At 39.8% G+C, this 22,455-nt stretch overlaps 1 protein-coding gene across 4 annotated transcripts in view; it reads left to right on the top strand.

Annotated features, from left to right (window-relative positions):
• mitfa (melanocyte inducing transcription factor a) overlaps nt 1-12,905 on the top strand; it is a 34,155-nt gene extending 21,250 nt beyond the window's left edge. Inside the window, exons 1-9 of one of the 4 annotated variants that reach the window (XM_021322485.2) lie at nt 3,253-3,311; nt 6,130-6,342; nt 6,455-6,550; nt 6,635-6,743; nt 7,022-7,105; nt 7,317-7,373; nt 7,523-7,598; nt 10,540-10,687; nt 11,903-12,904. In XM_021322485.2, coding sequence (XP_021178160.2) covers nt 6,265-6,342; nt 6,455-6,550; nt 6,635-6,743; nt 7,022-7,105; nt 7,317-7,373; nt 7,523-7,598; nt 10,540-10,687; nt 11,903-12,307 — 1,053 coding nt within the window. In that variant the 5' untranslated portion in view covers nt 3,253-3,311; nt 6,130-6,264 and the 3' untranslated portion in view covers nt 12,308-12,904. Of the gene's footprint in view, nt 1-3,252; nt 3,312-5,235; nt 5,465-6,129; nt 6,343-6,454; nt 6,551-6,634; nt 6,744-7,021; nt 7,106-7,316; nt 7,374-7,522; nt 7,599-10,539; nt 10,688-11,902 lie in introns of those variants that run through there. The other 3 variants (XM_021322478.2, XM_021322482.2, XM_036124602.1) reach the window with 3 other exon arrangements.
• Nucleotides 12,906-22,455: the final 9,550 nt, after the last annotated feature.

Here is a 22,455-nt window from a genome sequence, read left to right on the forward strand (position 1 = left end):
TCAACATTGATGGATTCTTTACAACCTAGATTGTTCAACAGCAGTTGTATGGTGTCAATAATATTATCTGTTTTGGTGTTTTTTTTTAAAGAAACATTTTTTTTTTTTTTTTTTTTTAGAAAATAGACAGGAATAACTTTCAATCCCAATGACCGAAATGAATTAGTTGTACGTCAAAGTTTTATTTTTTCAAAGTTTGTTTAAAAAATTGTATGTGAGAAAATGCTAAATCCATCTCCTTCTATACTTGTTGTGGTTTAGATATTACATCAAGTGCACATGTTTAAGATTGTCAAACAAATTTTAATATCGGACGAAGATAACGTGTGTAAATATACCAACCATGACTTCATTCATTAAAGCAAAAACGCTATCCAGACCAACTTGGCCCTGTGTAAAAAGAAAGGAAATTGTTCGACCAATCTGTATGATGTCATTGAATTTGACTTTGTAAAATGTCTTGAGAGGACATGTGCTGTGAACTGATGCGATATGAATAAAATTTAATTCAATCATCAGATGTGCAGAAAGGCAATGCTGGGTCAAAACCAAAAGTCAGATAAACAATTGTGGGGCAGAAAATTAGCATAATCTGTTCCTTGTATTTGTTTTTGAGATTTCTTTTAGAGGGCATATCTCCCTGTTAGTTTTAGAAAATGAACAGTTGACACCTTTGATATTATTCTAAAAGAAAATTACTGACGTTTTAAATAAAAGTTTTTGTACACTCTTACATTGTATCTACAAACAATATTTATGATGGACGTTATAGGTATGACCACAAACATCCACTATTTAACAGAACCTCCTGTTTCTTTGATTGGATTGTTCTCGTTATTTCTTGAAGGGGTGTTCAGTAGCTCTCCAGCCTTTCAAAGCTTATTTGTTTTTATTTTTCTCTGTTAAGATAACTTCACACTGCTTTGGTTATTTTAAAACAAAGTCTTCAGGGGGAAAATCCAGCATTAATAGTGACCCATTGTGTGTGTTTTTTAACCCAGTCATTGCCTTTTCTCCATCTGATGTTATATGTTAGACCATCACTGCACTGACAAAGCTTTTGTCCATCATCTGTTAGCCAAGATTTCTGTAAACAGTCATTTTGCAACCATTTCTCCCTGTCCTCCGTCTTATTTACGTATCTTTTGATACTGGTCATCAAGTGTGAAATATGTTAAGGTTGCCACCATTTATTTTGTTTTCTAGCTGTACGTCCTTGGACGTTTTTTACTGTGAGGCAACAGAGTTTTTTTTTTTTTTTTGTTAAACAACACACAGCACACTTTGGTGACAGACGCCAAGCCTAAAATAATATCTCTCTGGCAAATCTGTTGTTTCTGGAAAAATCCTTTTTGTGTGTGCCAATTTCTGGTTAATTGTTCGTATTTGTGGCATATATCATGCCTCTGGGATGGTTATATCAGTGAGAAGTGACATAAGGGATAAAAAAAAAACATTTAATGGACACTATTTGAAAATGGTATGGTATACGAGATATAAATATAAATCAGAAAACAAAACAAACATTTAAAATATTTAAAGGAGGGGATTTTTTTCAAGATTTTTAGAAGAAAATCAGTGCGTTTGTGACGGAGGTCTTGCTAACCATCCTGTCGCGCTGTGCTTTTTAGGTCACTTGGTCAACACAAGACTCAAAAATGTATTCCTTTCATACTTTAAAGCTAGGGTCAGCGATTTTTGCGGAAGTTTCCCTTTTTGAATAACTGCGCATGCGCAAGACCGACCTAACCTTCTCTTCCGCTCCTCAGGGGGGATCGTGTGGAAAAAATCTCCCAAATCCACTCTGGTCTTATTACTCTCTATTGAGGCCTTCTTCTTCTTCTTCTTTTCATAAACATGCACGCGGTTCGCTTCTTGCGACTCTCAGCAATGTTCAATGTCTACGGTAAGAGCAGCGGAGCTACAATGAACGGCTAACCGCTAACCTAGCTGCTAAGCTAACAGCTAAGCTAACCGGATACATAAACACTAAAAGTGCGCATGCGCAGCCAGCAAACGGAAACTCAGAGGGAACGAGCACACACACTGGCGTTACATGAGCGTGTCAGAGTGATGGCATGTGGGACAACCAACAGATATGGCGATTCTCCCAGAACTAGAGGGACAGAGGGGGGATGAGAATATAATGTCTATGTGTGATAGCAGGAACAAAACTTTGACAAATCCATGCCCCTTGGACCAGGGCCGGATTATCCATAAGGGCCAGTGGGCCAGTGCCCAGGGGCACCAACCGTGGGGGGGGCACCACATGACACATGCTTTAAAAATATATTTTTCATAAATTGTTATATTATTTACTTGAAATTGTTGAAAGACCATGCATTATTCGTTTTGTGAACACTGATGTCACAATAATAATAAATGATAAATAAATCAAGATTTTATTGATTTCAACATTTTAAAATGAGATATTTGAATATTGGTCACTGCACATGCCTACATTTAGTTGTGTAAGTTAGTAAATAGTAAATTACATTACAGAAATCTCCTTGATTATGTCTGTTTTTGACCGGAGGACAGCACGGGCAAGGGGGGGGGGGGCTTTGAGGTATAGTGCACCACATTGTCTTAATACGGGCCTGCTTGGACTAAACAGCAAAGATTGGTTATAGTTTTCACAGGCCTGCATCTCCTACAGAGAATTATTTTTTTGACCTCCTTTTTGTGAAAACATAATGTATTGACTACTTTCAGGATGGAAGGAGAATTTTACCCAGTATAACAAAAAGTGTTTCTGAACAGGATTGCCAACTATAGGTTTAAAACAAGAGTAACAAACAAATAAATAGGCCGGTGTCAAACGTAAAGCTCACTAATAACTCACAATTACAGTTTACACCCTTTTTCACCAGAGAAAGTCACATATGCTAAGTGCAATCTCATGACACTGCATGAGAGTGACTTTAAGGTGAAGTATTATGGTGTTTTAATTTGTCATTACAACATCTCACTATCTCTGAACCTATTTTAATGTGTTGTGCATTTTTGACCAATCAATAAGATTTTGACACAAGTCAGTTCATTTTGAAGAAAAAGGAACAAATATAAGACAGGGAAACGAAAGTAGGCAAAACTTCTCCTAAGGTCGAAACCAGGGAGAAGGGGAGGAAGACAGTTCAGCTGTACCTTCGGCAGCAGAATGACTTTCTTCTAGAAAAGAAAGAAAAATGAGGTGAAGTGTATTTTTTTTTCTGCAGACAGACCGTCAGTGATTTAGACGATGTTAATGCTGTTGTCTGGACACATAACGGGGTGTATGAGGTGACTGAGCAGCAGACTCCTGCCAACTGGTATGTTGTCATTTTTAGCAATGCTGGTTGTTTTGTGAAATTAGTTTTTTTTTGTACTTGTTTGGCAGAAGAAGAAATGTTATGTGGGGTCTTTATGTTTAGAGACTCAATTTTTATTTTAATCATTTTACACATGCATGCTAATATAAACAATCTTGTTGAGTCACACAGTGCAGCTCCTGAATGCTCCCAAACTCTGTCATTGAAACAACAAATCTAACAGGTGCAGGCTGAGAATATTTATTGTCCTTCATCGTTTCTTATAGTAGGACCAAGTAAAGGCACTTTAAGCTAATTTACGCAATAACGTAGCTGTTAGCTACCGAAACTGGAGCACAGCATTCTTTTTTCCTGCTACTGCTGCACCTTGATTATTGCCTCTCTTCCTGCTTAATCTTTATTTCAAAGATACCATGATGGATGATTTACATTTGCAAACACACTCCTACCATGATTGCCTGTATCTGTAGCATATGTTGGAGCTAAAACCCAATGAAGGGGTGCTGCTTGGGCATCAAAGAGGCATCAAAATATATATTTTTGTATTTGAAAAAAGCCCAAAACTCCATATGTCAAACATAGTAACAGAGTCTGTTCAACTGCAATGTTATTTTCCAGACATGGTCAGGGTGAATGTTTTCACCATCCAACTTAGAATGCAATCAAGACATGTGTTTTTGAGATACTTATCTTTGTATAAGCTACAAATACATATTTTTAGAAAATTTCTGTTTATGTTTATTGGTAATGTGGTGGAAATAAAAAGCTAGGTGATACTTTTTAGTTTATGCCCATTGTTGGATATATTTTATTGTGTTAACACTGTCAAAGTTTCTCTTTTTTCATCCTTTCCTTATTGCACATGTAGTACCTACTATTTAATGACACCATACGATTTTAAAGTCCATGGCCCCAGGATGTTTTTCTGTGTGCCATTCTTGGTGACCCTGGTAAATAAATATTGCATATCAGAAAAATGTAAACCTGGAACAAGTACTGATGGTTAGCCTACCTATTCTATTTACCTCTAAGGCTGAAACTTGAATTAAAAAATTATATCCAGCTTAACTTCACAGTGTTCCAGTACCAAGGTAGAAAATCAGCGGTATTAGCTTGCTGATATGCTCAGTAACCAGACAAACTGCTAATTACAATGTCTTCTTCAAACACAGTAGCAATCAATTAACTGAATCAGGTTGTGCAATACTTATGATTTGACAGGGGTTTTTTTTAGGGCTGTTTCCAAGTTTTTTTATGCAAATATTGGATTTTCAGGTCAGGAGTCGGAAAGAAACCTCCCACTTTCCCAACTGCAATTCAGAGTTTCATGGCCCTTACTGTTAATTTGTAAACTTCAAACTGGGATAAATAGATGAATAAAAGTATTTTTTCTTGTTTTGATTTTGTGGCATAATATCACAAACTGAAAGAGGCAGGATCCTGTTGTCTGCTTTTAAAAATGCTGTCAATTTGCTGATAGTTATGAAACTTTTACCAAAGTGGTACCCCTCCTCTCATGTATTTTGAGCTAACCTTGTATAACAAACCATATAAATAATCAAATAAAGGGGTTTCATCTTCTTTACTTTACAAATTTACCAGATGATAGTTACATGTATTTTACGTTCTTAAAGTAAAAACAGTGAACGGGGTATTTTGTAAACACGGTATACATTTGAGCTTTTATCTGGCTTCTTTCTGGGGAGACAGTGGTGTCAATTGTGATTCTGGCACTCAGAACAAATGATGTTTTATACTAGATGAGCAGAACTAAAGATTAAATGTTAGTTGGCCTTAAGCAAACTTCAGTTTGCAGACCACTGGCCAATCAACAGAAAGACTCCTTTGTGAGCTGGAGGTCGTGACGTCAAATGGGCTCTATAAAGACATAAATTCATAGTTTAATCTGGAACAAACACAGAGATGGGAGGACGAGTCTTGATGTCCTCCTCCATTTCTTAACGTGCATAACTAATGAGGCTTATTCCCAGGATAAATAAAGCAGGACTAAAGTATGCCGTCAGATTTGCACCAGCTAGCCTGCCGAGCACGCTCCATGGTGTCAAAATAAAGGGATTAAGCCGTTATTTTCTTTGTTCGTTCTAATTGACAATCACAAGATGCTGGAGATGCTTGAATACAGCCACTATCAGGTGAGATAGTATTTTGTTTTCTCATACTCGTCATCTACAGCTTGTCCAGGACTGGGTTTTTCTTTCATTCATATTATTTTATCTAAAGAAAGATTACAGATTTTATTTTTTTTTTAAAGCCTGAAGATTTTTTTTTATTTGTTACGGAAAATAACATTTTACCATGTATCAATAATGTTTCAGAGTGATATTCAAACTAGGCAATCATTTCTTAATGGAAAGAGCAATTGACAGTAGAGCTTCCAAGAAGGAAGCCTTTTTTGTGGTCAAGGATCATGTGATTGAATCTAAAGGCTCTGCGGTGATGTTTTTCTAAAGAGGATCTTTGGTCTCTTTCCACTTACAAAATGAATTTAAAGAACAATGTTCTGATGTGGATAAGCGCATGAAGTAATAAACGGCTGTTTGAAATGTCATTACATAGGCTCTGATGATTAGAAAACTACAACTGGGATTATTGTTTTGATTGTGAATTCTAACATGGCTTTCTGAATTGTTGGATATCAGAGATTTCTACTGAACTTTTTATAAATGCTTGGGTATTTTTGATTTTTGAAAACTCTTAAATTATTAAATTATCAAACAAATGAATCGGCACAAAAGCTTTCCATTAAGTCGAAAGAGCAAACCAGAACCTTTTATATTACTGGTACCTCTCGTCGTAGGTGCAGTCCCACCTGGAAAGTCCGACCAAGTACCATATCCAGCCGGCTCAGAGGCAGCAGGTGAGGCAGTATCTATCCACCGGTCTGGGTGGGAAAGCTGGCAGCCAGTGTCCCAGCCAGCCCCCCGAACACAGCATGCCACCCGGGACCGCCGGCAGCGCACCCAACAGTCCCATGGCCCTGCTCACCATCGGCACCAACTGTGAAAAAGAAGTACGGCTGTTTATGGCTAAAAGGTTTTCGTTTTCATTCCAATCAGACCCCCCCCCCCCCCCCCCCGATGCAGTGCAGGAAGGTTTTACTTGACCTTTTCTCTCTCAAACAGATGGATGACGTCATTGACGATATTATTAGCTTGGAGTCCAGTTACAACGAAGATGTTCTTGGACTGATGGACCCAGCTTTTCAAATCAACAACCCGGTAATCTGCCCAAGCCTTTCTTTAACTTTTTTGATTTTTGGATTTCTTTCAAGAACAAACTATTGACCCGTCTGTAACCTCCAGCTCCCTGTGTCTGGTAATTTACTGGATGTGTACAACAACCAGGGGCTTCCTCTCCCTGGCATCCCCATCAGCAACTCGTGTGGACCAAACATCAAAAGGGAATTCACAGGTAAAAAAATAAAAATGAAAATAGGATACACATATAAGCGTCTTTGGTACCATGCTTTGAACACAGATTTTAAAAACTTTTGTGCCATGTTTTGCTGACTTGAAATAGCCTTTAAGAAGATGGATCCAGACAGAATCAGACAGAGTCAAAGACGAATCGTTTTTTTAATTTGAAGATAGCGTATGAAATGTTTGTCGTGGGCTCGTGTGAATATTGTGTGCAATTTGGAAGTGCTCAAGATACTATTGAGTCCATGCTTTGCCAAATAATTACTCCAGCTCCTGGCATGAAGCAAGTACTGGACAAGCCGGGATCCTGTGGCCAGTTTGAAAGCTATCAAAGGCCAGACGGCTTTCCAGTAGGTAAGCAACTCAAGAGCGAAATGTTTCCCTGTCAGATCATGTATTTTGTGTATGACTAAATCGCACACAATAAGGATTGATTGTAATTACTAAAAAAAAGATGAGAAGCTTAACTGCTGCTCTTTTTGATGAAAAGCTGTTGATTGTGATTAAGAATTTAAAAATCCACTAGCAAAACCAGTTATAAAACCATTTTCCCCTTCTTCCACAGAGGCCGAAGTCCGTGCTCTTGCTAAAGAGAGACAAAAAAAAGACAATCACAACCTGAGTAAGTCAGTTCTATTAACTGAAAGGGAGATTTATATGTTTTATCATATATTTGTCCACATTGAACAAAAAGAACAGAGTGTAAAAAACACGTACATTATCTCATAAAAAAATTCCCATCTTATGTTCATTTATTTGGATAAATTCTAGTCGAACGAAGACGGAGGTTCAACATCAATGATCGCATAAAAGAGCTGGGAACCTTAATACCCAAGTCAAATGATCCGTAAGTATTGTTTTCTGTGTTTGGAACATGCCTTCCAGGAATGTAAAGTATAAACGCATTCATTTTATCACTTTTCTATTGGGATTTTATGTGATGAAGCAGCACATAGTGATGAAGTGAAAGGAAAGAGATATACATGTCTTACAATCTTTCTTTTAATAGATTCAAATATTAAATGTGTGATATCCTCTGATATCCCCCCAAAAAGTCCGTAGCAAGCAATTGCCTTCAGAAGTCATCTAGTTACTAAAACAGTGTTCAGATTATCAAGTATAAATCTAGCTGTTCTGTGAAGGCCTCAGAGGTGTGTTAGACAATGGCGGTGGGAGGGGAGTGCATGGGGCCTGAAAATGGCTGTATCCTCCCTTATGCCCCCCCTCCCCCCCTCCCAATCCCTGATCATTGATTATTAAAGATTCATATTTTCTGGTGGGTTGTTTATCTCATCCAAAGGCTTTCATGGCTGCTCTGTGTGCTCTCATGTCTATCAAACTGGTCCTGGATCTACGCTACACGTTTGGTAGAGAAAAAAAAAAAGCATTCCCACGGACCGGCGGCTCCTCTTTTGTGCATTCTGACTGCTTATTTTACAAACTGTATGACGTGGCTCGCTGGCCAGGCTCTAGCTACAAGCCACTGGGAAGAGTGAACAGAATGGACCGCTTTATTATACCTACCTGCTCCACCATAGCCTTACATGAGTCAGAAGGACAAAAAAGCCAGAAAAAGTGGGTATTTGCACACACGTGGCACCGCAGCTGTGCCACTACGCGCGGCAGGCTGGGATGGAGTTGCGGTCCAGGGCTGTCAGCCTGCCGCATTCATCGCTCAAACTGGGCTGCAGTAAAAGAACGTGGGTCATTTCAGGTCAGCTGCGGAGCCATGAGCGGAGCCTGGTGCCTGTGTGCACACATGAGGAAGAGGTGGCATAACTCTGGCTGAAATTAGCAGTACAACCTGAATGCTAACCCAGAACGGGCCAGAATAGCTAATCACTTATAAAAAATAATAAAAAAATGATTATGGTTACAAAATTATGATGGAAACTCTTGATTCTTATATTCACCCAGCAAGAAATAAGGTGGAGGTTTACTCTAATAGGCATCAGCAGGGTCCTCAGAGAAACAGAGTAGAGGGACTTTCACTTAGGATGCAGGTAGACTTAAAAGCTCCGGCTATGAGAGAAAACAATAGAAACCCTTTCTGGGAGCTTCTAGCTGGATTTGCATCAAGATGTGAAAATTACATGGTGATTGGTTGGATGAAATTCAAAGCATTTATTACTGGAGTAGCTAAAACAGATCACATATATCTTTTCATTCCTGCAGCCGGTCTGATTCTCTGCTGACAGAAAAAGGGTTTTGTGCAATAAACTGAGAAAATATCACACATATACATTAAGTTCAAAAGTGAGCCTTCCCCTTTTCTACCACATTTTCTGTCCTCATTCAAAACATGCAGCTCTGGGTTGTTTAAAGGTGCTGTAATAAAAAGAAATGAATCGTAGCAATTGATCACAAATGCAAAGAACTATCACAGACCAACGAATTCCTTTATTTTTCTAAATATGTATAATATCATATAAACAAATGAAACAAAGATACAGTTTTATTAAAAATAAAACACAGATGCCGTTTTATTTATACAGTATTAGTAACTGAAATATTAATACTGATAACAAGACAAAAGATGAGCGTCCAAGGAAGGTCCAGGATGATATATTTTCCACTCTGTTGTGTTTTCCATGGTTTGTTTCAACCCTCCAGTAAAAACTCCGGACCCCCTTTATCCCCCCCCTCTCCCCCAATCATAATTCTCTGGTGTTAGAGAACAGTAAGGAACACGTTGAATCACGGAGGAACAAGCAAAACAAGAGACATGTCAGGGAGAAAGTATTTAAGAAGGTTGAAGCACAATATAAAACAACAACTGGAAAACTATCTGTTGTAGTAAGAAGAAAACTACGAGAAGACTGTTTTCCCAAAAGCGTTCAGGCGGCCCAGCAAATATGTGGGAGACAGTGCTCTGATCAGATGAGACCAAAACTGAATTTACTGCGTACGTGCAAAACGTTTCACGCCGGAAGGGTCCTGATTCTCCTGAAAGGACAGATAGCGTATTGGAGGTCATAAACATGCAGTCAGGGCTATAATGGAGTGGTTTAGCTCAAGGCATTTTCATCTTTTTTTGGAGTGGCCTTTTTACAGTCTAGGCCTAAATAAAACTCATCGGTTTAAAAACTCAAAGATAGTCGCCTGCTTGCTCTTTTCATGCAGTCTGACTGAGCTTGGGCTTTTTGGAAGGAAGAGTGAGCAAAAAAAAAAAAATCAGTCTGTTGAATTCACAAAGTGTTGACTGTGGGACTGAATACACACGCAGGCCACACATCTCAGATTATCACTTCTTTTTGGTGAAAACCTTTAGAAACCACGTCAACTTTACGCGCTCCTTAAAATCCTGGACTATTTTGTGTTGGACTTTCTCATGTGGTTGGACTTTGAAAACCTTTAAAATGTGTCAATCATTTGGCGAGGCAGTGTATAAATGACTTGAGGATTAAAAAATTCCAGAGATAAAATAAAGTAATCCCTTTTGGAATATAAAATATTTTTAGGTATCATTAATTAGCTGATTTTATTCAATATATTTCTTTCTGAAATCGCTAAAAAAGGATTTAGAAGAAACGTTTAGAAAAAAAAGGCATTGCTTTAATGGAAGCAGTTCCAGTCCTGTATTTATACTCATGAATCCACGTGCCTTGACATTTATCTATCTGCCTGTTGGGTTCAACAGTTGACTTTGTTTGTAACATTCTCCTCTTCATGTGTAATCTTAAAGGGCATGACTTATTGACCCAGATGATCCGTAAAGAATCCTGTGTTGTTCTGGTCAGCTGGTCAGCTGTCTCTCACTGTAGATCTTTGTCTCGTGTATACCCCAGAGACATGCGATGGAATAAGGGCACCATTCTGAAAGCCTCCGTGGACTACATCAGGAAGCTGCAGCGGGAGCAGGAGAGAGCCAAGGAGCTCGAGTGCAGACAGAGGAAGCTGGAGCACGCCAACCGCCATCTGATGCTGCGTATACAGGTGGGCTGCTCAGCTTCCTTTGCTTCATCTATAGTAGGTTTGAATCTGGATCCCACAACAAGTCGGTACCACTCATAAGATGATTTTACGATCAAGTTGCAATCAAGGTAACAACAACTCTAGCAATTTAATGCAAAAATGAACACAAACCCACTCAAGACTTTTTTAGACATGAAAAAAAAAACTTTCAAAGAGTTTTCCCAAGGAAATCTCAATGTCAAATATGAGTAAATCATAATAAATTCTTAATCTTACGCACTTAAGGAAAAACGAAATAATAAGACACGACATGTGTAGCTCACAACTGACCTTGTCTGTGATGAATAAATACGTAACCTTTGTTTGGTTACCAGAATAACCCCTGTAAGTCACAGTACGATAATATTTTCACTTTGAAAACATTTACATCTGTTAAAATATTTTCAAGAACAATGTAGTCAGAGTAGTGGTCAAAATGTCAGGTAAAATAAAAAAAAAAGAAGTTCATGTTTTTAATTTTATTAGTCAGATAATTAACAGTAATTTCCTTCGAACATAGGATCAATTCTTCCAAATTTGAACAGTTATATGAGTCTTAAGTTTATGATTGATGTTACCAATAATCTATGTAAGTGCCCCATAGATTTCAGTGTCACAAACGAGTCCACCAGAATAGACACAACATCTACGGGGTCAAGGCAATTTCTCTGGTGTTTGCTGCAATAAAAGTGCTAAAGGAGCTAAAAAAAATGTCACCATAGATACTGTAAACTATCTTATAACACTGATTGTGCAGATTAGACTTAAACATCTTCAAGTGTTAGGACTTACAGGAGTCTTTCACTATAGTGTGCTTCTAAATTAATAATGTATGACATATATGAGGTGTAAGGTTTAGGTTAACTAGCTATTCAGGAACTTCTAGCTGCAAGGCAAGAAGGGTTAGGGTTTGGGGGTTCAAATTTTCCCCTGGGGTCCTGTCGGTTTCTGAAAATGAATAAAAATGTATTAAAGGGGAATCATTATAATAAATATATGCATAGATATAGATACATATATATATATATATATATATATATATATATATATATATATATATATATATATATATATATATATATATATTTATATCCCCATAGGTATAGACAATGGCCTGAAGTGTTACAGTATTTGTTTATGTTGATCTAGTAATATATGCAAGTGATTAATTTACAACTTGGTTTTGTAATTATCCAGGAGTTGGAGATCCAGGCCCGGGCTCATGGTATCACAGTCGTAGCATCCCCATCAGTCTGCACCTCAGAGCTAATGGCTCGAGCCATCAAACAGGAGCCCATTCTCGGGGACTGTCCGTCTGAGCTCTACCAGCACAGCTGCACCCCTGACATGTCTCCTCCAACCACGCTGGACCTCAACAACGGCACCATCACCTTCGACCATATCCCTGCAAACGCTGGGGACTCCAACCCCTATGGAAACTCCAGGACCTGTAAAATGAAAGAGCTGGTCAGGGACAACAGCCTGGGGCCAATTTCACCCAGCGACCCCCTGCTGTCCTCAATGTCCCCAGACGTTTCCAACAATGTCAGCAGCCGCCACAGTTCCAGCTCTAGCATGGACGAGAAAGATCATGGATGTTAGCCTCACGCCACGAGGGGTCTAGTAGACAAAGGAACTCTGTAGTCAATTTTATGTTAAAGGAATTTTTAATATGAAACTTTTTTCATGTATTGCTGTTAATTATTCCCATGAGCCAATGCTCTTGAGATCTTTTCTTTACGTGTTATTTACAACTTTCTTCTTATTCTTTTTTCCGTTTCAGGGTTCTCCACAGGAAGTCATCTATCTCTGTTTAACCCTATCTTCTGCATCTTCTTCTCTCACACCAACTACTTTCATGTCCTCTTTCACTTCAACCCTAAATCTCCTATTTGGTCTTCCTGTAGGCCTCCTGCCTGGCAGTTCCAACCTCAGCATCCTTCTACCAATGTACTCCATATCCGTCTGGCATCTCTGGCTTTATCTCCAAAACATCTAACATGAGCCGTCCCTCTAAAGCAATCATTGCTGATCCAATTTGTCTTCGTCACTTCCAAAGAAAACCTCAAGTTCTTCATTTCTGCTACCTCTGGTTCTGCTTCCTGTCTCTTTCCCAGTACCACTATCTCTAAACCATACAACATGGCTAGTCTCACCACTGTCTTGTACACCTTTCCTTTCATTTTCACTGATACTCTTTTATCACACAACACACCTAACACTTTTCTCCACCCGTTCCAACCTGCTGGGACACGTTTCTCCTCCGTGTTATTGACATGCTCAATTTTTTTATGGACTGCTCAGAAAATACTTGACAAACATATAACACAAAACCGGCATACCTTTAAAATGTTGAAGTTTTAGTCTGTTTAATATTTGGTTATATGTGTTTTACTGTTGATTGAAAAAAAATAGCTACTGTGCTGTGTACAGAAAAGAGCATAATTAAAATACAATGTTGTTAAAATAGGAAGTTAAGTCAAATATATGAAACTGTAGTACATGTTTAAACATATTAATTGCCCCATATTCAGGAAATGAACTGCTAATCAAATCAAACAAAGAGCCTTCTTATTTATTGAAACTTATTTCTTTTCTTCCACAACTCTTTGTTTTTGCTCCATCAGTTTTTTTGCCCAAAAGTTCATCCAGATTTAATCATGTTTAGAGATTTGTAGCAAATTGTGCTCTTGGATCTGATCGTTATGCAATTATAAACAATTTTAAATAAATCTTCATAAACAACCACATAAAAATCATATCCCCATGGAAATGGCCTTTTCCATAAAGGTGGTGGTTAACCTTTTCAATTTATAAGAAAATTAGTTCCCTTAGGCTTCCTAAGCGCCTAAATGTAAATGTAACACCCAGGTACATCTGCTCCTCTATAGAACCAAAATAAGTGAGACTTCAATATTGCACTAATGACCCAATAATTACATCCCATAATCTCATGCAACACTTTTGAAATGCTTCACACTCCTCAGAAAGCTTGATGCATGAATTGTTGACATACAACTTAGACTCTGATTAAATGGGCTAATGATTACCTGTTCAATTGATCATTTGTTCAAATTTTAAATTTTAACAAATGATCAATTTGTGGGTTGCTTAATTTCATTAAATTTAAATTTTTTTATGAAATTAAGCAACCCAGACAAGTATTGAATATGGTCATGACCTGACTCCGCAGAACACTGAGTTCTACACCCTTGATCCAAGTGAACAAGCATTATTCAGAACAGGAGTGCTTCAAATGCAGCAGGCATACTTCTAAAACATTACAGGAGTTGAGTTGTGCAAAATGCTCTTACTTTCTCCACTGTTAGATCTTCTTAAAACATGCTTATTAACATGCCAGCACACATGCTAAGATAAGAAAGAGTGTGGCAGCAGCATATAAGTTTCAGAAACTTTGTTAAACTGTTACTGCGCTGATTTTATTTATCAGATGTTGCAAGGGTTTATTTGGACCTAGGGTGCAAAAGTACTCGTATCCCTTGAACATTTCCACATTTTGTCAGCACAACCTGAATGAATTTTATTGGGACTTGGTGTTATAGGCCAACAGGAAAAAGGAATTGTGAGGTAGAGGAAAGGGATTACATGTTTCAGAATATTTTGAAATTAAAAGTCTAAAAAAAGTGTTCAGTGCATTTCTATCCTCCCCCTGGTTGCTGTGATATCCCAAAATAAAACCCAGAGCAAGAAATTGTTTTAAGAGATCATCCGTCCCCTAGTATGATATTCTATCTCAGTGTAAATCCAGTAGCTCGAATAAGAGCTCTTACAGGTTAGTCAGAAAACATTAACAAACAAAGAATATAATGAAGATCAAAAATGCAGCAGACAGGTCAGGGATAGGTTTAAGGCAGAGCTAAGTTAAGAAACTGAGCTTCGTACTCGTCGCTTCATTCTGATCAATACATCCTCTGTAATCATCAATAATATAGCCCAATGACGAGGCACCTGTCGATCTTACTGTCTCATTCATTGAGGCCTGCCTTACCCGGTTCATAAATTCGGCAGCAAAGGAAGAAAACATCATCAGAGACAAAACACTTAAAATATACATATATTTAAGTACAATTGGAATTCCAAGGGGAGACAAGCTCTTACGATTCTATCCTAAAGCCCTCATGTAGGAGAACTTGGGGGCAAGATTCTGCCTTCTTGGGTCGGGCTGCATGTGGATGTCTGAGGTGCAGCCCTGGGGCGCATCTATTAATACCCGGGCCCCTCATTGAGTAAGTGAATGAATTATGTTGGGGGGGGGCTGCATACAAACTTATTCTGTATTTGTCTCCCCACAAACAAAATAGATCCGCATTCCAGTGTCAAAAAAGGAGTTGGCTTTTTGATACATTTGCCAGATGTTTCTAGGAGTCTAACAAGATAAACATTCCAAAACAATGTAAAGCTTTTAAACCATAAACCTTTGTGAAGCTTACCAACCGTAAAACATCATATTACTCTTACTTGTCCTGGTATCCCACAAGAAGGTTGGGTGAATTTATACCCTGTGGTGACCCTGCAGATTCCAAACTATGTGTACTACCAGGCCACAAAGTTAAACAATAGTAGTTAAAACTCACATTTCCTGAATCCACACTGGTCTTATTTCTTTCTACTGAGGCCTTCCTTTTCTTCTCATAAATGTGTATGTGGTTCGCTTCTTGCAGCTCTCCACCATGTTCAAAATATGTGGTGAGAGCAGCAGAGCTACAATGAACGGGTAATATCGAAGCTAACCGCTAAGCTAATCTGATTTATAAACTCTAGAAGTGCACATGAACAGCCTGCAAGCAGAAACTAACAAGGAACATACACACATCGGCGTTACATGAGAGCGTCAGAATGATTGGCATGTGGGACAAACGATAGATAAGGTGATTTCCTCCGGAACATGAGGGACAGAGGGGGGTGAGAGCAGGACCAAAACTCTCTCAGGACCAAATCCCTGCCCTTCAGTGCAAATATCAGTAATTGGTCAGAGTTTTTACAGGCCTGCGGCTTTCACAGAGATTTAACTTTTTTACCTCCTTTTCTGAATACATAATATATTAACCACTGTCAGGATGGCCGAACCATTTCACCCAGTACAACAAAAAGTGTTTCTGAGAAGGATTACCAACTGTAGCTTTAAGCTGACAGGTTGAGCAGGAACAGTCACAATCACAGAAGCAGCTATGAGGCTCCTACTAACTCTGGAAGAGCAGCAGAGAACCACAGCTCAGAGGAGATAATTTCTTGAAAGAACATCTGGTTATCATGGTCTTTGTTAGCCTCGTGAGGCCATCCTGATCTTGCGAGCTTTCAAGGTTTCACTCGCAGATCAGTCTGGCTACTTTCCGTTAAAGAAAATTTGGAGCCGTTCACCAAACGAACGTCCAATCAGCGTTAGCTTTGAGACGGGTTGAGATGTGACGCAACGGGAAGCGCGACAGTTCAGTCTAAAGAATATGGCGGCTTCAGCCGATGAAACTAGCGTTAGCGTGGCTATCGAGCAAGTTTTATCGGAATTACAGAGTATTTCTTCACTGAAAGAAGAGCACAACGCTGCTCTGGAGGCTTTTCTCAGAGGAAAAGATGTTTTTGCTCTTCTCCTGACTGGTTTCGGCAAGAGCTTGTGGTTGTGTTTTCGTCGTCGCTGTTAGTACGTCATATGCTTCGTTGATCTGATTGGTTTATTTGGCCCGTCTATCACCAACATAGGCCAATCAGCTAACCAGTATTTTCGCCCCTTCCCAAAATTACTTCAACGGAAGGTTTCCAGATGGATATGCGGTGCAAATCCATCTGGCGGAGTCAGGTTAGGTCTTTGTGGAAGTCTGGAAGGAAAAAGACATTCTTGAAACAAAAGCCTGAAAAGGTGTTGTTAGCCACTTGTCACAAGCCATGTTGGGGACACAGTAAACATTTAGAAGAAGGTACTGTGGTTAGATGAAACAGAAATGTAACTTTTTGCCCTACTTGTACATCACCCTTAATGTATCACCCATGCAGTGGGAAAATTGATGGAGCTGAAACAGGACAATCCCAGAAGCAAACATCTCAAACTTAAGACTTGAGACAAGAACAATCTTCTTGGAGACTTACAACACTAAACATACCACCAAGCTTGAATAAACTGATTTAGATCAAAGCATTTTTAGAATGGCCCAGTCAAGGTGCAGACCTAAATCCAAGAGCAAATCTGCACCATAATGTGAAAACTGATGTTCATAGATGCTCAGGGCCCAATGTGACAGAGCCTGAGCTATATTGCATAGAGGAATGGCCAAAATAGCCATCTATTTGTTCACATGTTTTGTCTGGCAATGCAGCTTTAAGAATTGCTGCCTTAATGCCAAAGTGAGCCTAATAGATTTTACTTTCACAAATGCAGCATTACCGATTTCGCAGTAGTGCTCTGCTTGATTTATATATGCACAAAAGCTTTATTAGATTTTATTCTGGGACTCTTGCATGTTAAGTGGAAACAAAAAGGGGAAGTTAGAAGAAAAATAAAATAAAATAAAAAGATTAGACTAAATGCTAAAAGGGGGAAAAGTTGAAAAAATAGAGGAGAGGAAAATGAGAGAGCAGTATAACATCTTCGGAGTCTGCTTCTAAACCTGCAAAGAAAGATATAAAAAGAACAGCATAACAAACTTATAAAGTATTACAGGTACCAACGACCTTGAGACCATTACTGAAAAATACACAGTATTATTTAACACAGGCTGTATAAAGTGACAGCTAAAGCTGTACACAGGGGTTTTCTGTATAGAAGTGAATCTGTAAGCACTTGAATCCAAGCACCTGTAAGTGTTTGCAAGAGTGCACTTGTGTATGTAAAGTTTATGCATAAGGAAAATGCTCAGCACAGGCATACCTGCCTACCCCATCCCAAGGAAGAGCAGAGGAGAGCCCCAGGAAACCCCTCAGCAGCCACAGTGCCGAAGCCCCCGGGAACTGCAGCGACGAGCCCGTGGGCTCTGCTGGCAGCCAGATATGCTAGCCAGGGATGACCCCCAAGGGCGCCCCGCTCCCTGGTGGGGAGCCCGACCTACCCGGTACATACTCCTTTCCTAACCTCCCACCCCAATCTCAGCCCAGACGATCCATGGGCCCATCTACCTGAAGATGGGGCCAATATGAACTGAATGGGCCAGCCAACCAGAGCCTCACCCCACAAACCGCGCAGCCTCCCCCACATCCTGCCCAAATGACATGCACCTGTTACTGCATTTTGGTTTTTATTTGTAAAAGAATGTGTATGGATAATTTTTATTTCCCGTCTCATTTGGTTATCTAACTCTAGACAGAGTGCAATTGAAAAATGGGAAAAGATTAGAAGTTAGATAAAAATCAATATTGACTGCAAGCAATGTTCTTCCAGGTACATTTTTAACAGAATAAAAAAAAATGAAACAATCACTGTTGCTTTTGACTATTAGTTTGAGCTGATTCATGGAAACAAACAGCAGGTGGTGCCAACTTTCCAGAGAGAACTGCAGAGGAAAAAGCTCCGTGGACAGGACGTATTAAGCAATAGACTTATCTCTTTTTGTCCTTGTCTTGTCCAGCTTCACAGAGAGCAGAACGGAATCTATAAATACCTTTAAATTCTCACTTGACACCCAACCATTGATGATTTATTTTATTGCTCTTAAGGTATTAGGTGCAAACTGATGCCAAGCATGACAGAGGGAGAGGGGGAGAGGAATAACAAGGAGAGAGTAAGAGAAAAAGAGAAACGACACAGACACAAAGAAAATGTGTAGAGAAAAATTACAAAACCCGACAACCAGCTGGTATAGATTACATGGGGAAACTGGGGAAAGACAACCACATACAGAAGAAACAAAAAAAAAAAAAAAAACACAGGCCACATCAAAATTATCAGCAAGACTACGGAATAGTTATTAGTTTTTAAAAAGCATGGTCAAAAAAACAAACAAGTGAGCAACAGAGCAGGGTGAACTCAAGAAATGGGCAAGCATGCATGTATTTTTTTATTTATCCAAAAACAGCAACAAAAACAAAACATTCTATTTACAAGAATGAACAAGACTGTGCAAAGTAAGATCTGCTCTATAGCAAAATGTATGTGGGAAGTTGAGGATGATGAAGAAATAAATTAAGAAAAATAAAGACAGGAGCATACACATTGTTCGTTAAATAAGAGTCTTTGCGAGACTGCAGGTTTTTTTTATTACATAGAAAAGAAAACAATACTGTCACGCTCATACTTTCAAAGACAGAGACAGTGGTGCAATGTATTCAGTTGAAGGGAAGGGACGATTGGAAGTGGATCTGTGTTCTACGTTGGTTGGGAAGGCTCTGGTTGTGGACTGTGGGAAGTGATAGGAGAGAGATGAGCACCAACAACTGACAGGCTGGCTGGATGGTGCAACACAGGCTGTCCTGCGGAAGAGATGATGGATGATGTACCGGAGGGAGAGAGACAAGTTGCAGTGAGCAGAGACGTGGCTCTGGACTCGATGGTTTATCCTCAATGGAGGGTGGACAATCCTGATGGCGATCGAGGTCTGGGACGCCAGCAGGATCAGAGGAACAACGGCCAAATGGAGTGCTAGGGAGGCATAAGAGAACTGCCAGAGGACTGGACGATCTTACTCCCAGGAGAGTTCATGCAAGGGCAGCTTGGAACCAAGGCATTAACTAGGGGCAAGGTTCTGGTCATGTACCACTCAGAACACCTTCCATCCATCTCCAGCCGCCTTAAGTACTCCTCCTGATTGGCTTGGATGGAAAACATTTCCCCAGCTCCTGTTAATTCCGTAATTGCTTCCACCATTGGTTAATTACTTTTCACTCCGTTCACCTGTTTGTCCGTTTATTTAAGCCTCACCCCCTCCTCAGCTACTTGTCGGTTCGTCTCTCATGCCTTGCTCGCTCTCCATTCCTCCGCTTCCCTGTTTGTATTCCGGTTCCTGGTAAGAGCTCCCAGCACCTTGGTTCTGTTTAATTTACCCTGTTCTGTCTGTTTTGCCCAGTTCTGTCCGCCTGCCCCCTGTCAAGTGCTGCCTGGATGTTTGCCTTACCTACCGTTTGGATTTTGTTCTGTTTGCCTGTCTGTTTTACCACTCCTCATCCTCCCATCAATAAATCAGTTAACAACATAGCAGTGTCTTGGCTGAACTCCGGATTCACCTCCAAGCCAGATCATTACAAATTCAGATTTTTTTATTTGTCCAGTATGACTTGAAAAATGAGTTATTGTTGTTACCGGTTTATTATCTAATGTAGAAGAGTCAATATTTCTATCGTTACTAAATTACAGCAATTTTAAAGTAATTTTTGTACTTGAAGACTTATAAACCAAGACTGAGAGGAGAGAAAGGAGGATGATGCAGGTCCACTGGACACTCTCGTCATAGAACTCTGGAGCAGGAACATGAGGTGGGTCCTCCTGGGCCTATAGGAGCGCCCCTCAAACCGGGGTCCCTGGACCCCTGGGGTCCACGAACCACCGGTTGAGGGTCCGTGAAACGCATGTTGCAATATTTAACTCCGTCCACTTCAGGTCTATAACCCCTGGCCTATAGACCTTTGCCGCAGGTCTTCCCCCTCTCTCTCCACAAAGTTTCCTGACAGGCAATTTTAAAATAAAGGCCCCTTGTACCACAAAACATCCATTTGAGTGACCTGCAAGCGGAGACACCTTTTTAACCTTTGCATTTGAGATGTCCTATCTATATCTTGTACAATGTACATTTCATGGAAAGAGTACATAACCTAAAGTGCTGAACTGCCAGCAAGGGCAATTTGTGGGTTCAGTGCCTCGCTCAAGGCCACGATAGCCAGAGGGGCTGCTAATCAACGATCTCAGATAACCTTGGGATTGTTAAACAACCCACTTTATCACCAAAGGCTTCCCTTGTCAGTTGTCATATCTTTTGTGTACTTTGGCTGCTGGTCATGCTACTTTGAGGTATGTTACATGTCCTTTGTTTGCTTTTTCTAATCATTGTCCTGAGATGCCTGCCTCATCTTGCTCTGAATGATGTTCATGTTAGGGTTTCTACTTTTTCAGTCCTAGAAGCTTAATTCAAGATAATTAATTGTTTATCAAAGGATCTTTCTGTTTTTGAATATTCCCTCGCTAATATTCCCTTTCTCACCTATTTAAAGCCTTATTTAAGTGAGCTGCACTATACCCAATGGCACCATGCAAAATCCTCTATTTTTAAATACATTTTGTTGTGTATTTGGGGTGTCTAGGAGGGGAGAAATGTGAATTTATTCTTGCCAGGTGCTGCATAGATGTCTTTATGTTCTGTTTGGGTCATATAGTTCAATTTGGAGAATCTGCCATTTTTATTTATTGCTGTGATTTTGTAGTCCAAGCTGAAGGATGCCCAATTCATTACACCATCCTCCAGCATACTACAAAAATGGCTGATTTGTGTGAAGTGGAACATTCTAAGACCTGGAGGGCGGTGGGGGGTGAAGTGCCTCCTTTATGTTGGTGAAGATTCTCAGTCATCCAGGTCATGATCAATCCAAAAAAAAGTTGAAAAAAAATTAAATAAAACAACTGGACTTTTATTCTGAAGCTGAAGACGTTTTGAAAGTTGAAACCTGAGCCCTCTTCCTCTGTTTTTCTCGCTTTACGTAAATGCCTTCCTTCACCCCTCTCTCAAACCATGTCTTCTCTGTCCAAAATGTGAACATTTTGGTCCTCAAAGGAGTCTCCTTTGTCCTTAAGGTGTAGGGGGACAGCAAAGTCTTGTCCTCAGGAGGTAGCTTTCCTGTGTTGAGCCATGCGTCTGTGGAGAGGTTGTTTGGTTTCTCCAGTATAAAGATCAGAACTTTCCTCACTGCACTGAACTGCATACACCACTCTTAGGCCTGGGTGTTTTGCCCTTAGGATGGCCCAGCCTCTGTCCGAGGGTCCTGTTGGGTTTCAAATGTACTGGGATCTTTTGTTTAGAGAAAACCCTCCTGAGTTTTTTAGAGACTCCAGCAACATATGCAATGACAAGGTTTTTGCTCTTGTTCTTCTCCACGTGGAGAAGAACAAGGGCTGCCTCAGTTTTTTGTCTGAAATTGGGTGTTGGACAGATACAGTAAACCCAAAGTATTGGCAGACAACATTGATAACAGCTTTGTAATGGTTACTGCTGGTGAACCCAATAGTCAGCCAGACACAGTTACGCTTTCTTTTAAAAGGTTTATTGTAAGGGATGAATAGTGGTAGGTGAGGCAGTTAAGCAGAGCAGACCTTTCAGAGTCAAACTCTAAACCAGCTTTTGATATGCTTTGTTGACCTGGAGAAGGCATAAAAAAAGAGTTTCAGTTCAGAAGGCTTTAAATGGAGTTAGATAGATCTGAGTAGAGATAGCCTCATCCTGTTGGCTACATCAAGCAGTACTCCTGTAGGAAATGCAGCAGTTTGCTGCTGATTGTGAAACAGCCCGGATAAAGATGAGCACTTACCCAGTCTGAGCAGAAAGATTTTAAAATCAAAATAAAACGCTTCGAAATATTCTTTTTGAAACAACTTACTCTTACCCTTACAACATCAAGCCTCCACAAATAACCCTACAAGGAGTTGAGGTAGCAGCCAGGGGGGAGGGCGCAGTGGCTGGCCACCACTGCTGACCCGCCCGCAGGAGAGTGCTATGGTTAAGGATCGAAACACTGGATGATTGTTGGTAACCACCTGATGACAGACCTCTTTGCTGATGGCTCCAGTCATGGCAGATGATCAAAGGAGAGAAGGAATCTGTGTTCCC

This window comes from Fundulus heteroclitus, chromosome 20, assembly GCF_011125445.2.
Source record: "Fundulus heteroclitus isolate FHET01 chromosome 20, MU-UCD_Fhet_4.1, whole genome shotgun sequence".
Taxonomy (NCBI): Eukaryota; Metazoa; Chordata; class Actinopteri; order Cyprinodontiformes; family Fundulidae; genus Fundulus; species Fundulus heteroclitus.